The 15564-nt window shown below is 40.0% G+C and overlaps 1 protein-coding gene across 1 annotated transcript in view; it reads right to left on the minus strand.

Annotated features, from left to right (window-relative positions):
- Window positions 1-433: 433 nt before the first annotated feature.
- Window positions 434-15564, minus strand: part of LOC124292103 (PH domain leucine-rich repeat-containing protein phosphatase 2-like) — a 65909-nt gene continuing 50778 nt past the window's right edge. Inside the window, 12 exon segments of the mRNA XM_046729145.1 lie at window positions 434-1564; window positions 2323-2472; window positions 2474-2552; window positions 3101-3295; window positions 4626-4751; window positions 5243-5373; window positions 5720-5882; window positions 7423-7620; window positions 9678-9836; window positions 10294-10389; window positions 13351-13411; window positions 14578-15029. Of these exon segments, the coding sequence (XP_046585101.1) occupies window positions 434-1564; window positions 2323-2472; window positions 2474-2552; window positions 3101-3295; window positions 4626-4751; window positions 5243-5373; window positions 5720-5882; window positions 7423-7620; window positions 9678-9836; window positions 10294-10389; window positions 13351-13411; window positions 14578-15029 (2941 nt within the window).

Consider the following 15564-nt stretch of genomic DNA (forward strand, 5'->3'; position numbering starts at 1 on the left):
GTTCGGTCATTATGTGATATGTAGCAATAACACATTGTCCTATAAGTATGTGATAATAACACTCTGTTGACTAGGAAACCTGGTGACACCCGTAGGAGTTGGTGAATGTTTCCTCTCCTGGCCTTGATGCCTGCCAACACCATTCACATCTTCAGCAGCATCAATGGTGTCATCAAGATCTGTCAGATCATCAATGACAGTGACCGCTTCCTGGTACCCTGGACCATGAGGATGGTGCGGCTGCTGCTGGACGTACACTTCTTCATAGTCCCCTACCCTAGTGTCATCCGAGCTATTGAACTTCACAAGGTTCACCTTACTTGGGTCTTTTTCCATTGTACTTTGTTTCTTTTTCATGACCCGTGCATACAGATCCTCTATGCTGGCATGGAAGCTTTCAATGATCTCATATTCAATAGCATCAATGTCATCCTCATCCTCCCCGAGACTTTTCCACCTTAGGGTCAACTTGTAGAGGAGCAACTGCCTTCTCTGGTCGACGGTGTGCACGCACTGGTTGAAGTCTCTGTTCATCAGAAGTTGGCGAGTGTACCAGCACTTCAATACTCCTAGATGGAGCCCTAGGACCTCTGTACACTTCCCTCACTGAGGCATACATTGGGTCAGATTGAGTTGAATCTAGACTGCTTGAACTGATGCTCTGAGCTCTTGCCATCTGCATCTGATGAAACAGTATGGCATCTCTGTCAATGTTTGCAGTTACAATTGGCTGGCGATAGAACTCATCCAGTGATGTGATGGTGTCTGTGGATTCTGTCCGAACCATTGGTTTCACTGCAGAAGTGTTGGCTGAAGGGATGGGGTTTCGCATTGCCATCTGCTTCTGGTTCATAGCAGCACTCTCAGAAGCTGTCTCTCGCTTCTTGGTCAGGGTTGACCAGTTGCTTCTTGGTTCCTCTGAATCCTCCTGGATGTCATCTTCCTCTGTGATTTTGAACATCTCCTGCATTTCCTTGTCCTTCACCTCTTCAGCCAACCGTTTCTGGAGTACTGTCTCCCAATTTGGATTTGCATCCTTCTTCCGATACCTGTTATTTGGAGCAGGAGTCGGCTTCACACTTAAACTTGGCCTTTCTCCCCTATGTTTCTTGACTCTTCCTGCTTTGTCGATGACAATTCCACCCAACTCTGCTACTGCAGGGATGGCATGAAGTTGGGTTACATTGGCCTGCTCACGCAGTTTGTTCAGCAACTGCTTCTGACTCGCCATCTGAGTCCGCAGTATCTCAGTCATCCTGAACCTCTCTGCATCTGACAGCAGAAGCTTCACCACAAGGATCCCAATATTCTCCCGAGATCCATACCCCTGAGCTAGATCCTGTAGTCTCTTGGCTGCAATGACAGGGTCTGGGATGTCTATGACCTCACGGACAGCTTCCTCGTGTGACATGTATCTCCAGAGACCCTGATTGGCAATGATGATCATCTGATCTTCTGAAGTCAGTGTCATGGATGTGATGTGGGGACTAGTGATGACCTGGGGGAACAGGTAGCTGCAGCCAATCAGACGAGTGTTGAATGTCACACCACTAATACGACCGTCCTGAAACAGCAAATATTCATGTAGTAACATTAACACCAATACTCTGCCTATCAAAATACTTTTGTCTGATTAAAACAGATTTTTTCCATTTCGTTTTAGGGTCATTGTGGTAACCTAGTGGTGAAAGAGGTTGATCAAAGAAACAGGTTCGATTCCCAACATGGGTGCATTGTGTGAAACCCATTTCTGATGTCCCTCGCCATGATATTGCTGGAATATTGCTAAAAGCGGCAGAAAACCAAACTCACTCACTTTCTCCATTTTGGTTTGAAGTAAGAAAGAATTTAATGAGTGGGTTTGAATCCTGTATCTACCCATATTTATTATGATCTTTGGTTTGTTGGCACCATAAACATGGTTGTGGGATTCACCTGAAAATGATTCAGACTTGGTGATTTTCATCATACGCCTTGATATTACAGGATCATGTCCCAAACAAACAATGTCATTGTACCCTGATGGAATGAGATGGTACTCATGATATCAACCCTGGTTTGTGTGGTCCAAACTCAATCATGCTTAGTGAGAATTTCTGAAAGTAAGTTCACTGATACCTGTACATCTCTGGATAATAAAAGGTATTAAATAACCCCAAGCTGCGTGTGATATAACATGATTATGATACATACAACTAATGAAAATGGCTGCAATGTAGCAGGTATCTTACTGACTGCAGCTTTAAACAACATAGCCTCACTCCTGCAATATTAATAAAGTAACACATCATTTGTTTGTATTGATGTGAATGTTAGTTTTACCTCAGTGATGATGCCATCAGAGTTAATGACCCTCTGACACTCTTCTTTGTCATGCGACACGGTAAACTGACGGGTAAGAGAGATGGGGCCGCTTTGACGACACAACACCACCTCAGTGTCCCCAACGTTGGCGACACACAGGGAATATTGATCCGGGAATGTTTGGATGTTTCTGAATATGCACCAAGGCAGCTGCAGCTCCAACCCTTTGACCCACTGACTTGATCTTCCTGGAAATAACACAACAAATTATCTTACAGTGCTAGACAATACATTACATGGCCAAATATATATACCCAGTAGTTATGTCGTTACTAAGTAAACACTAAAAGTAGCTGAAAATAAACATGTTTCATTTTTAAGAGAAATGATTCACTTTTCCTTTTGAAATGTTGGAAATCTTATGGATTTATGGATACCATTTAAGGGGAGGAATTAATATCTAGGATTCCTTGTCAGGCAACTTGGGCCTACTTGTTAATTTTGTTTAAAATTGGAATTAAAGTACTTTTTGTTTTTTGTAAAAGCAGTTTGAACATTTTGTTGTAACACTGAATGTAAAATTACGCACCATAAGCTCTCTTTTATGGTCATTTTATCCATGAAATATTAATCACCTTGACTGGGCCACCACATCAATTATGAATATATCAAGGAAACTGGACATTATTAATTTCTTGTCTTAACTTTTCCTGACATTTATACCAGAAAAACAGCTCTGAATCTAGTCCTCTGAGTTCTAGATAACTAAAAAGATTTGAGGCCATGTGTGCCTTACTTGTGAGCTGAGAGCATGGTGTACTTTAGAAAACCTTCCTGGGTTGGCATTTTCTGTTTCTCTTCTGCAACAATCTCTGGCACCAACTCAATCATCAGTTTAGCAACTTCATCATTACGGCCACCATCAAATATCCCGAAGAGAGCATCCCCAGCGTTGCTGAACTTGGATTTATTGAGCATTGCCACTGAAAGCCTGCAGAAACAAACATAAGTAAAATACGGGAGAGGTGAAGTCATGACTGTACATAAACACATACCAGAAGCTGACCACAAATTGTTGTATAGATTACATGCAGAGTCTATCTAACATATACTGACCACCAACAGAAATGCAATTCAAGAAATCAAAACAACTGTGTTGAAGTATCAAATCCAAACTCATGCTGACAAAAGTATAATTTTCATGAATTCTGAGTTGTGTTTTTATTGCATGTGAGTATAGTATGCAGTGAGCAAGTGAGTGAGTTTAGTTTTATGTCGCACTTAGCAATATTCCTGCTATATGGCGGCGGTCTGTAAATAATCGAGTCTGGACCAGAAAATCCACTGATCAACAACTGAGCATTGATCTGCACAATTGGGAAACGATGACATGTGTCAACCAAGTCAGCGAGCCTGACCACCCAATCCTGTTAGTCACCTCTTACGACAAGCAATGGTTACTGAAGATCAATATTCTAACCCGGACCTTCACGGGTCGTATAGTATGAAGATAAGGAGGAGTTGGATAGAACAGTGGATTAAGAATTAGTTTGTCAAGCTTGTCAAGACTTTGATTCCCAACAGGGGTCCACTGTGTTAGTCCATTGTTGGTGTTCCCTGCTGTGATATGGCATAGAATCCCCTTGATGACAACTATAGGAAACTATCCTACCTAGAATCCCCTTGATGACAACTATAGGAAACTATCCTACCTAGAATCCCCTTGATGACAACTATAGGAAACTATCCTACCTAGAATCCCCTCAATGACAACTATGGGAAACTATCCTACCTAAGAATCCCCTTGATGACAACTAGAGGAAACTATCCTACCTAGAATCCCCTTGATGACAACTATAGGAAATTATCCTACCTAGAATCCCCTTGATGACAACTATGTGAAACTATCCTACCTAGAATCCCCTTGATGACAACTATGGGAAACTATCCTACCTAGAATCCCCTTGATGACAACTATGGGAAACTATCCTACCTAGAATCCCCTTGATGACAACTATGGGAAACTATCACACCTGGAATCCCCTTGATGACAACTATGGGAAACTATCCTACCTAGAATCCCCTTGATGACAACTATGGGAAACTATCCTACCTAGAATCTCCTTGATGACAACTATGGGAAACTATCCTACCTAGAATCCCCTTGATGACAACTATGGGAAACTATCACACCCTGGACTCCCAAGACAATTATAGGGTACTGCAGATCTATCCTAGGATTCCCTGCAGAGTGAAAGTTGTCTGGGTCCTATTCTGTACTCCTACACTACAATGTCTGTAAACTTGGTGAGGGATCTTACTTGTTTCTCATGCCTGAAGTCTGAGAAAACCCACTCTGCCAGCTGAGTTCCGCCTCCATTGAGGAGACATTGTTGAGAGACCGGTTCTGTCCTCTCATGTCAATCATACAGACTCTCTTGGCATTCCTACAAGAAATGACCCTCAATGTATTCAATGATGTGATTCCAAAGGATATGAATATTTATTGTCCCGAAGCATTCCTATAGGCAATGGCATTCAATCACACATAATGTTATAACCAAAGGAAAGGCATATATTTCTCTCTTTGCATTCCTACGGGCAATTGTAGTCAATTAGACATGATATAATTACAGATGAAATGAATATTTATTGTCTAATCTAATATTTCTTTCAATTAGGTTATGCCAATAAATCTACAATACAATCAATACAATATATGAGGCAAAGTGTTGCATGGACAATGCTACAAACAGATTGTACTGCATAACAATGTATAATCCATCATTATGAAACTATGAATCGAAATTGGATGAATAGCTCAAAGATAAAAAATTAGAATTTGTATGAATTCACGAAACACAATATGATTATAACATCATAAAAATACAAAAAACACACTTGGGCAGTATTATTTGCTGACAGTTGTTGTACTTACTTGATTCCTTGAAGTTCATCTGTATTGACAAAGATATTTGGGTTACCGGAGATGTCAAGGAGATTGACCTTGGATGTCATCAAGTTGCCCATACTGACATTTTCTAGACGATTGGTGCCAACCTCTAACACCTGAAGTTTAATTTAGGAAACAGTTAAAACACAAAATGATGGGTTTTCATTAATGTCTGTCATCACAACTGTACAGCAAGTGAGAAGTGAAAACATGACATGACGCAACGGCACCATCGGCTGACTGCAGACAGGTGACTTGGTTTCAGCTGTAGTCAGGTTTTTCCACGTAAGGACAAGCACCATTTCAAGACAATGGATGTAGGTGTCAATACGTGACCTACACAGATCAAGTCAATCATGTGTCAAACAAAATAAGATAATTTGTTTGTTAATGCCCGTTGATGTTAATGTAAAACAACATCATAAATACCATATACATGCAGTCAAGGAGATAACAAAGTACCTTAAGACTGGAAGAGTTCCTGAAGTTAGGTAACTCCTGCAGGAGATTGGCATTGGCTCGTAGAACCTGGAGCTTGGTGTGTCTGCTCAGACATACAGGCAGGAACCGGAGGCTGTTGAAGGACACGTTCAGCTCCTGGAGCTGCTCCAGTTTCTGGAACTCACTGAAACATATACCTAGTGTTATATTCAACTCGCCATCAGCTTATTTCAAGGCCAGTGGTTCATGTAAATAATTAATAATGTTTGAAAACAAGCTGTCATTTCAAATTTTCACTAGCTTTGTGAATAACATACCATTGACCTTTTCTATCCTTAAAAAACTGAGTAACCTTGGTCAGTTTATCAGTAGTTCTCATTAGTGCTGGAGTGATTAATCGTAGGATTGGTTAATCGTTCGATCTAAGTCAAAATAAACGATTGTCGATTACAAATAATCGGAAATAATCATTATTTGGATGTACATACATTAAAACGTTTTATTCTACCTTGTCATGTTTTCTTTTACCGAACAATCTCGTCGTCATTGCTTGTTTACTTCTAAAACACAAGATGTGTACTACTCAAGTGAGCATGCCTCCCCTGTCAGCCAATGGCAATGCATAAAGATATATTTCCAATCAGAACACGTGTTGACTTGTCCAAAAGACACTGCAAATGTAAGTAACTCTGCTGTGTTGATGTTAACAATTGACAGGACAGGTGTTGATAACATGACCGGAAGTTAGTCGGCGCGCTAACGTAGGTATTTGACTATGAAATGATGGCTGTCCAAACGATTATAATCAATTGATTATTGATCTCACACTAGTGATTATTGATCTGACAAAATGTAACGATAACCAGCTCTAGTTCTCATGGTAAGGTGTGAGGAATTTCACCTTTATTGAAACTGAAATTTCTGAACAAGCTGTCCCCCACTGATGGCAGAAACAACAAGCTGATGATGGGAAAGAAGTGAAAGAAGTGACCTTAAGAATAGAAATCTAAATGAATGATCCATTAATAAGATAAAATACACTATAATATTTGCATTGCAATTTTTTAGGGGAGTTGCTTTCACAATTTATGTATCTGTCCACAAGATCCTGCATATTTTATACCTGGGTGTATATGTCTGTGATGTAGTTTCATGTACAGGGTACACAAACATACTTGTCACCCTAAATAATGTATCCATTGTACAGTGAGACACCATTTTGGCATTCCCAGCCCTGTCCTTGAGACGACGTTGAATGCATGTCTTCCAAAGCATGTGTTTTACTTGCCTTTTGCCTGTGTTGGCAAGTGTTCTACCTGTAGTGAGAGCATCTCTCTTGAGGGCATCTGATTTACCTGTCATCCAAGCATGTACCATACAGTTCTGTATGATCAACCCGTGAAGGTCCGGGTTAGAATATTGATCTTCAGTAACCCATGCTTGTCGTAAGAGGCGACTAGAGGCATCGGGTGGTCAGGCTCGCTGACTTGGTAGACACATGTCATCAGTTCCCAATTGTGCAGATCAATGCTCATGCTGTTGATCACTGGATTGTCTGGTCCAGACAGACCACCGCCATATAGCTGGAATATTGCTGAGTATGGCGTAAAACTCACTCACTCTCTCACTCACTCTGTAAGATCACGTGTTTCACTGCCTTAATGGCATGTGTTTTTTCCTGTTTTGAGAGCTGGTGCATACCTATCTGGAGAATATGTGTTTACCTGTCTTTGATTTCTGTGATGCAGTTTTTGGCAAGGTGAAGGACACGAAGTCTAGGGAAGCAGCACACTTTAAATATGGCCTTGTTGATGAGTTTGTTGGAGGTGAGGTACAGCTCCTGCAGCTTGTTGTACGTGTCGTTACGGTTCGGTGCTGGCAGGTCAACCAGACAGTTCCCTGTGAGGTTCAGGCACCTTAGTCTGGAAACAAGCATGCAGATTTATATATCTACAGCGTATGAAATAAGCCAAAAATCCAGTCAGACATCAGGGCTGGTAACTTTAAAATGTTACCAGCCCAAAATGGATTTAACCAGACCAGATGATAATAATAGTGCATATATCAACGCTCGTAAGCATGCTCTTGGCTGCATTAAAATAAAATACATACATAATATATACAGAGTTAAGAAAACGACAATGAATAGGTGCATAATGCATAAACAATTAAGGCTATTAATGATGATATTGAGCAAAGAGGTAAGTTTTGAGATCTGATTTAAAAGAATCCAGAGATTCAGAGTGTTTGGGGTCAAAGGGGAGAGAGTTCCACAAGACGGGGGGAGAGTAGGAGAAAAGCCAAAGGTTTTAAGTTTGCAGTTAGACACTGTGTGACAGATAGACACTTTTGCTGCTATGAGCGAAGTATGGGGGCTGGACTGTAGGTATGGTGAATTTACTCAGATGTATGGAACATCTAAAATTTTTACCAGACCATCGAGCTGGCTAGCTGTAAATTTAGACCATCCATCAAAAATCTAGCCCATCTCGGGCGGTCGGACTGGCCTTATTTCATATGCTGATATCTACATCTATACCAATAGGGTGTATCATGCCCAACGTTTTGGTGGGTTATTCTTTGTAACAACTCTTGACAATCAAACTGAAGTAGAAAATATTATAGTCTGTTTGCAGTGAAAACTTACTGATGAATTTCACTTTAAACACAAAAGTAAATCAAATACAGTGAAATTAAGATTGCGTATAGTATATACTCATAATTTTACCTTGCCAATTAAACATTTAAATTTCAGATTTTTATTCAACTTAGGATAAAAGTTGTTTAACAGACAATCACAGATTCAAATCGCAATTATTGGTTTGTATTACAAGGGAGTAAACGCAGTAATTGGAACAGTGATACAAGTGCACGAGCAGTACGTGATGAGCGTTAACTTAGACCAACTCCACATGTTCTCGGTGTTTCATTTAATGTGCATACCCCCTTGTAATACAAAGCAATTTGAAACTATGATCGTTTGTTAAACAACTTTGTTAAGTTGAATAAAATTCTGAGATTTAAATGCTCAATTGGCAAGGTAAAAGATTATAGATTCAGACAAGAGGGCAACAAGTCAAGGTTCTTGTTTTGCATTGTTACATGAAGTGTATCATGTTTGTGACTCAAATGATTGGTTAGTTCCTGTATGTCAATGCAGGTGATATGGACTTCAGTACCAGAGTCATCTGATGATTAAAAGTCCATATCATCCTTGGTGACGGTGCTATCCAGTGTCATGACTAGTATTGACTACTAAATATGATAAAACATAACACTGATACGGAAAACTATGGAGGGCACAAAAATACCATGACTTTTAACTTTGTCACAGTAATTATATAATCACTTCAAGGAAGCACTGTTTCTTGCACTATCAACTACATCAAATATAGTACACTACTCACACTTTGCTTAGGATCACAAAAATTTGCAACTCTACTTAAACATAGATTAATAATTTGAAATTGTATCCATTTAAAACTGGATAAATGATAATATGGTAACACATCTTTAGGAAAACAGCCACTTTTAGCTAACCGTATGCACTTGATACATGAATAACCATAAAAATGGTTTTCATGGCAACAATCAACCATTTTGCAAATCATGGCACGGGTCATTGACAAGTACACAACACCTGTCAATAGCAGGTAGGGATCCACAAGATGCAGTGACATACTGAAAACTTGGATCCATGCTTAAAATAGGCTTAGATATTTAAACCAAATTTGACCCCACATCAAAGTTTTCTGTTCAATCAATGATTTGATCCTTAGCAAAGTGTGAATAGTATATGTAAACAATATCAGAGATTTCACAGCAATGTTCCAATCAATCATTTATCAGTCTAGAGGTCAATAAATATACAGAATAATCCCTAAATCAGAGACAGTAACTTAATCATCCAGCCTAAAGGTTAGCATACATCATTCATTAAGGTGGTAAAGTGTAGTCCCCTGGTGCATGCTCCACTCACTTATTGGCCCGGATGAAGAGTTCAGGAGGCAGCTGGGTCAGGAGGTTCCGCTCCAGGTGTAGCTCCTCGATGAGGCAATGCTTGATGTCCGCTGGCAGCTGCGTCAGCTGGTTGTGGTTCAGGCGGAGGATCTTCAGCTTCCTTGCATCAGTCAGCATCCTACAAACACAGGGATTAAAAATTAACTCACATCAGCAAGGTGGAACTGATACACTTAGCCACAGTCCTGTGAGGACTGGGTGTCATACATTCCCAATAGCCATGCTTCTGGTAAGAGTTAATTAAAAAGAGGAGCATGGTTACAATGAGTGACCTGGCAGATTGCGTGTGATAGTGATCTGATGGTGTTGATTGTTGTTCATGCTAACCTCAGGTTCATCTTGCTGACATTCTATTATTCATTGGATGCACTCGGTGTGGTATATCTGGAATATCACTGACTGTGATGTTAATCAACATTTATTACCTTACCAGCACACTCACTACAAGTCATGACATGTTGATGTTCAAATATACGGATAAATATACTTGATATCATGCTGTCTTTTCTTGCATTTGAAAGAAAGTGACAATGTTTACTAGATATATTGTGGATATAATATTGAACAATACTTACCTATCAGGAAGACGAGTGATCTTGTTGTGGCTCAGATCCAGTCGTACTAGGAAGAAACAGTCACCTAGCCATGAGGGAACCTCTTTCAGCTGGTTACTAAAACAAGAAACACAATCAGAAAGTTCTCCTGAGCTTGTAGCCTGCACAAAACTGCTGACATTGCATGTCAAGGACAGAATGTTATAGAGATGGTGTAAAGCAAGCACAGTGGTGTAGTGGTTAGCATGCTGGCCTCTCATGCCAAAGGCCTGGGTTCGAATCCCAGTGGAGACACCAAAATTTGTGACCTGGGTGTCATACTGTGTTGTGTCCCTGGGCAAGGAACTTCGTCCACATTGCACTCAGTCCACCCAGCTGTTCAAAATGGGTACCTGGGAAGCGAATGTACAGACTTATACGGTCATGCGAAGCGATTAGTAGGGGCTTTGAAAGTACAATTCCGTCAGGGTAATAATGCAACGCCAGAGAACAGTGTCGTGTTGGATTTTAGACGTAAAAATTTGCATTATTATGTTTTACAGATTAAACATGAAAATGCAGCAGAGAGGGTTCGGGTGATCCTGGCACAGTCAGGCTGGTAAGGCTCATCATCAGCTCAGGGCCCTTGCCCCCCTCTACACGCAGTCCAGACAGCAAATGGAACTTCTCCCAGGAAACGCTGCCCAGTCGAATCCACCAAGAACTTTCCGGAGAATATGAAGGCTCCCCAACACTGCAGCCTTCTGCATTACCCAGAGTGTCAGAAGGGCTGTACTCACGGTGGGGAACCTGGGTACTCTCCTGATCTGCGCCAAGAGATCAGGAGGTACCAAACCAAGGGCACCGAGAACAATGGGGAGCCTGACGACAGTGTACTTGGGATGCAAGTGAGACATTTCAAAGGCGAGGTCTACATACTTAGTATGCATTTCCTGAATCTTGCCAATCGCATTGGTGTCAAAAGGGACAGAAAATTCAATGATACAGTCATCCCTCGCAATAACGCTCTTCGCGATACCGCGGATTCGGTTAAACCGCGGGGTAATCCGTGGCTCCCATAAAAAAAAGTTGCCCAGTGATCACACATATTCACGTCATCAAAAAAAGCACATCAACAAATCCGCTGTTGAGCTCTGGTTAATCACGTAGTAAACTAGTGAAATTCAGTGCGGATTGCAATTAACAGTGTTTATCGTATATATCCATGTTTTTTCAGATGCTTAAAACATGCAGGGTCTTTTTCAATAATATATATATATAATGTATATATAAATTCATTGGCTTTATCAAAAAGGACAAGATCAGGTTTGTTGGCTGGAATTCTTCTGAGGTTGTATACGGGCCTATTCCAGAGAAGTTTGAAAGCATCATTTTCCATGACGCCCTAGACATGTTCAGGGTTGTACCATGGATGGACCTTGGAGTCAAAACCACAGGTATGTCGGAGACGGTAGTAAAAGCAACGAGTCATGCCATCATGTCGTTTAAGATATGCTGTTTGTGCCAAGAAAGGGCATCCACTGACAAGGTGTTGGACAGTCTCTGTGAATTCAGTGCAAAGACGACATTTCATGTTAATATTCTCTTTAAGAATCACATTTTGGCGATTACGTGTGAGAAGTGACTGGTCCTGAGCAGCTAAAAGGAAGCCCTCAGTTTCACATTTAAGACCAGCCGACTTCATCCAGGCAAAGGAGTCGGTGGGATTGCTATTCTGTTCCACACACTGCATGTACACACGATGCAATGGTTTCTCAGAAAGCTTCTCCACAAATGACCGACTCTGGGCAGACTTGGTGAATGACTTCACCTGGTTTACTCCCATCGCTGTACCGTCCAGTAGTTATTATCATTATTATTATTATACTTTCAATATGAAAACAAATTTTCATTGGTATTTTGAGGACAATGTCTTCCTCATCTCATCATGTAATTTCATGATCATATTGTCCTGGAGATGAAGTCAACTGAATGTATCCTTTTGTCTTTTGAAGGATCATCAATTCACTTCAGAACAGCTCCCAAACATCTATGACTGGATAATCAAGACATAATCGGTCAGTCGATCAATCTCACTTGTGTCACCAATTATTGATGACCTCGGGAGACTAATCAATATTCTTAAAAAAATGAAACATCAAATTAAACTTTAGAAAGTAAGTTTCTTTTTGTTATATTTGTTAAATCAAGACAACTGATGTAGTTTCATGACTCATAAAATTGCAATGTAAACATACTCGTGTGCATGTCTCAACAGGAAGTATCCTCGTCTTAATCTTTTTTGCAATCTGTGAAGAATTTTGTTTGCACAATGTTATGATTGTGTCTTGTTATTGCCGATATGAGTTTTGTGGTGGGGTTTATGATTGCAATCAATTATTGATCGATTACTGAGCTCCGATTGTTGATCTGTGTATTTTGAATGATAACAGCACAAACAAAATCATATCAGGTCCAATAAAACTAGCTACCGGTATATAGATGTTTCCCCTTTGATAACAGTTCCACTGATCTGTTCCAGTGTGTAACAGTCTTTAGAACATGTCTACTTAGTCTGTATACTACTATATATGGGTATACTTACTGGGCTATTAGGCCAAATAAAAAGAGGTAAAAATAGGTAGGAATTACTTTTTTTACTGACTGACTGACTGAGTTTGGTTTTACGCTGCTTTTAGCAATATTCCAGCAACATCACGGCGGGGGACACCAGAAATGGGCTTCACACATTGTGCCCATGTGGGGATTCGAACCCGGGTCTTCGGTACTTTTTTTAATATATATTCTTTAGAAGTAAAGTATAAACTAATAACACATTTATCAATGTGTCATTGTTTATTTAATCAACCTTGCAGCCATCATTTCGACTTTCTCTATCAGAATGACCGATGTCTGTCAGTGCCGGAAAAATACAATGGTATCTGAAAACATATTTTATTCATACTGCTTAAACAAAATAGGGTCGGCACCAGAATTCAAGGGTTGGTCGGGTAATTGGAACCACAACATTTTTTTTTAGGCCTTACTGGAGTAATGTTGTGTACAGCATTAAACAAGAAACAATCCATCAATACTTACTGGGACACATCCATAGACACAAGCCACTCAGGTTTGGGGTTGATGGAAATAGTCTCTATTTCTGAAAAGAAATTATGGTGACAAAATAAACAACAACAAGACACATTCTGTTGCATTTTAATTTAACGTTTACTTTACTAGTATAGCTTCTATCAACTTCTAGCCTCTTCACTAAATGCTCCACATCTACAAAACATGACAACACTTTCACTAACAGTGAATTAATGTATGCCTGTCTGTGAATATAGTAGTTTATTTTGGAAGTTCATTTGAACTCATGCAATATTTTGACTTTCTCAAACCTGTCTAAGTTTCATTTACCTTTCATGCATATTTAGACAAAGACAATTGTTTTAACTGTTTGAGATTGTCATCCTCCTGTACTGTGAAAAAAAGTATGACAATAATTGTTGTTGCAAAAGAAGCTAATTACATAACAACTAAAGTATCTATATATGCAACAACCAATGTGTTTTAGGTGAAAATAAGATGAAATGAAAAGCTACTGTTTTCATTTTTTTCCTGGAACATGCTGTTTTAGAAAACAGAACCTTAACCCCTTCAGAATATGAATTTTTTTGCAGTTTAGTCTTTCAGTTGGAATAATGCAAACAGAAAATGCAGTAAAGTATGGGTGGACCCTGACAAGAGGATCTTGGCTTTTGGTTGGTTTGTTGTTTAACACCTCACTTGGCAATATTCCAGCTGTAATATAAGGTCTGTAAATAATCCAGTCTGGACTAGACAATCCAGTGATCAACAGCATGAGTGAGTGAGTGAGTTTGATTTTATGCCGCTTTAAGCAATATTCCAGCAATATCACGGCGGGGGACACCAGAAATGAGCTTCACACATTTTGCCCATGTGGGGAATCGAACCGGGTCTTCGGCGTGACGAGCAAACGCTTTAACCACTAGGCTACCCCAGCATAAGCATAAGCATCAATCTACACAATTGGGATATGATGACATGTGTCAACCAAGTCAGCGAGCCTGACCAGCTGATCCCGTGAGTCACCTCTTATGACAAGCATGGGTTGCTGAAGATCAATTCTAACTCGGATCTTGGTGGCATAGAGATGTAGCTCTTCAGTATGAACTGCGGCATCTTTGGCACTTGAGTGCCCATGTCCCTGCACAGGTTTAAACTCAGAAACACATACGACCCATTGTACTGCAAAGTGCTTCAAAGGTTCCTAAGTTCCTATTTCTTGCAGTATATACTTACTATTATGTGAAACAAAAATGTTCTTCAATGATGATCCATTGATCTGAAGGCTTCGAATCATGTTCCGTTCACAGTTTAAATACTCCAGAGCACGAATTGCACGAATGTCAAGGTCGACGATCTCATTGTCTCGAATGTCAAGGTGAGTCACATGATCTAGTGACTGAAACCGAGCAGTTTCTGTCGGGAGCAATTGAAGTTTGTTCATTCTGAGATCAATCTTTTTGATGTGTGTCATATGGTCTAAGTAGTCTGTGGGTAAACGGGATATTTGGTTTCCTGCCATGATAAGGCTGTCCAGTTTGTATGATGCATGATGGGACTGACACAAAACGCTGGGAATAAACGTAAAACGATTGAATGCCAGCACAATGACAACTAGTTTCTTCATGTGAGCTATTTCCTCCGGCAATGATGACAGTCTATTATTGTGAAGATGTAGGGCTTGTAAGCTGAAATGATTGAAAATAACATGTAAAGAATAGAGTTGAGTGAGTTGAGTTTTACGCCACACTCAGCAATATTTCAGCTATACGGCGGGTTAAGAATAGAACAGAAAGACATAACAAACAAATACTAGAACATAATGACATAATGGGACTATTTTCAGGAAAGAATACAAAATCCGAACTATTCATCTATGCTCAAACTGTCTAGTTTATGTAATGTTCTGACCCCGCCGTGATGTTGCTGGAATATTGCTAAAAGCAGCATAAAACCAAACTCAGTCAGTCAGTCAGTCTATAAAACAAACCAAAAACAAATCCAACCCTCTGCTGCCCATTCAAGAAAACACACCAAGCAAAAAGATAAAATATTAAACCCCAAATAAATAACATTCCTGTAAAACAAAAACTGTCCATTCAGCACGTACCTGGTTCTCTTGACAGAATACTTTTCAGTAACAAGTTTTGTATTTGGATTTACTGTCACTGGAACATTGTGAAACCCAACGAACTGGATTTAGCACAACTGACCTTTGTTACA

The sequence above is a fragment of the Haliotis rubra genome, unplaced genomic scaffold (genome assembly GCF_003918875.1).
Source record: "Haliotis rubra isolate DU_JTF1 unplaced genomic scaffold, ASM391887v1 Scf507, whole genome shotgun sequence".
Lineage (NCBI taxonomy): Eukaryota > Metazoa > Mollusca > Gastropoda > Lepetellida > Haliotidae > Haliotis > Haliotis rubra.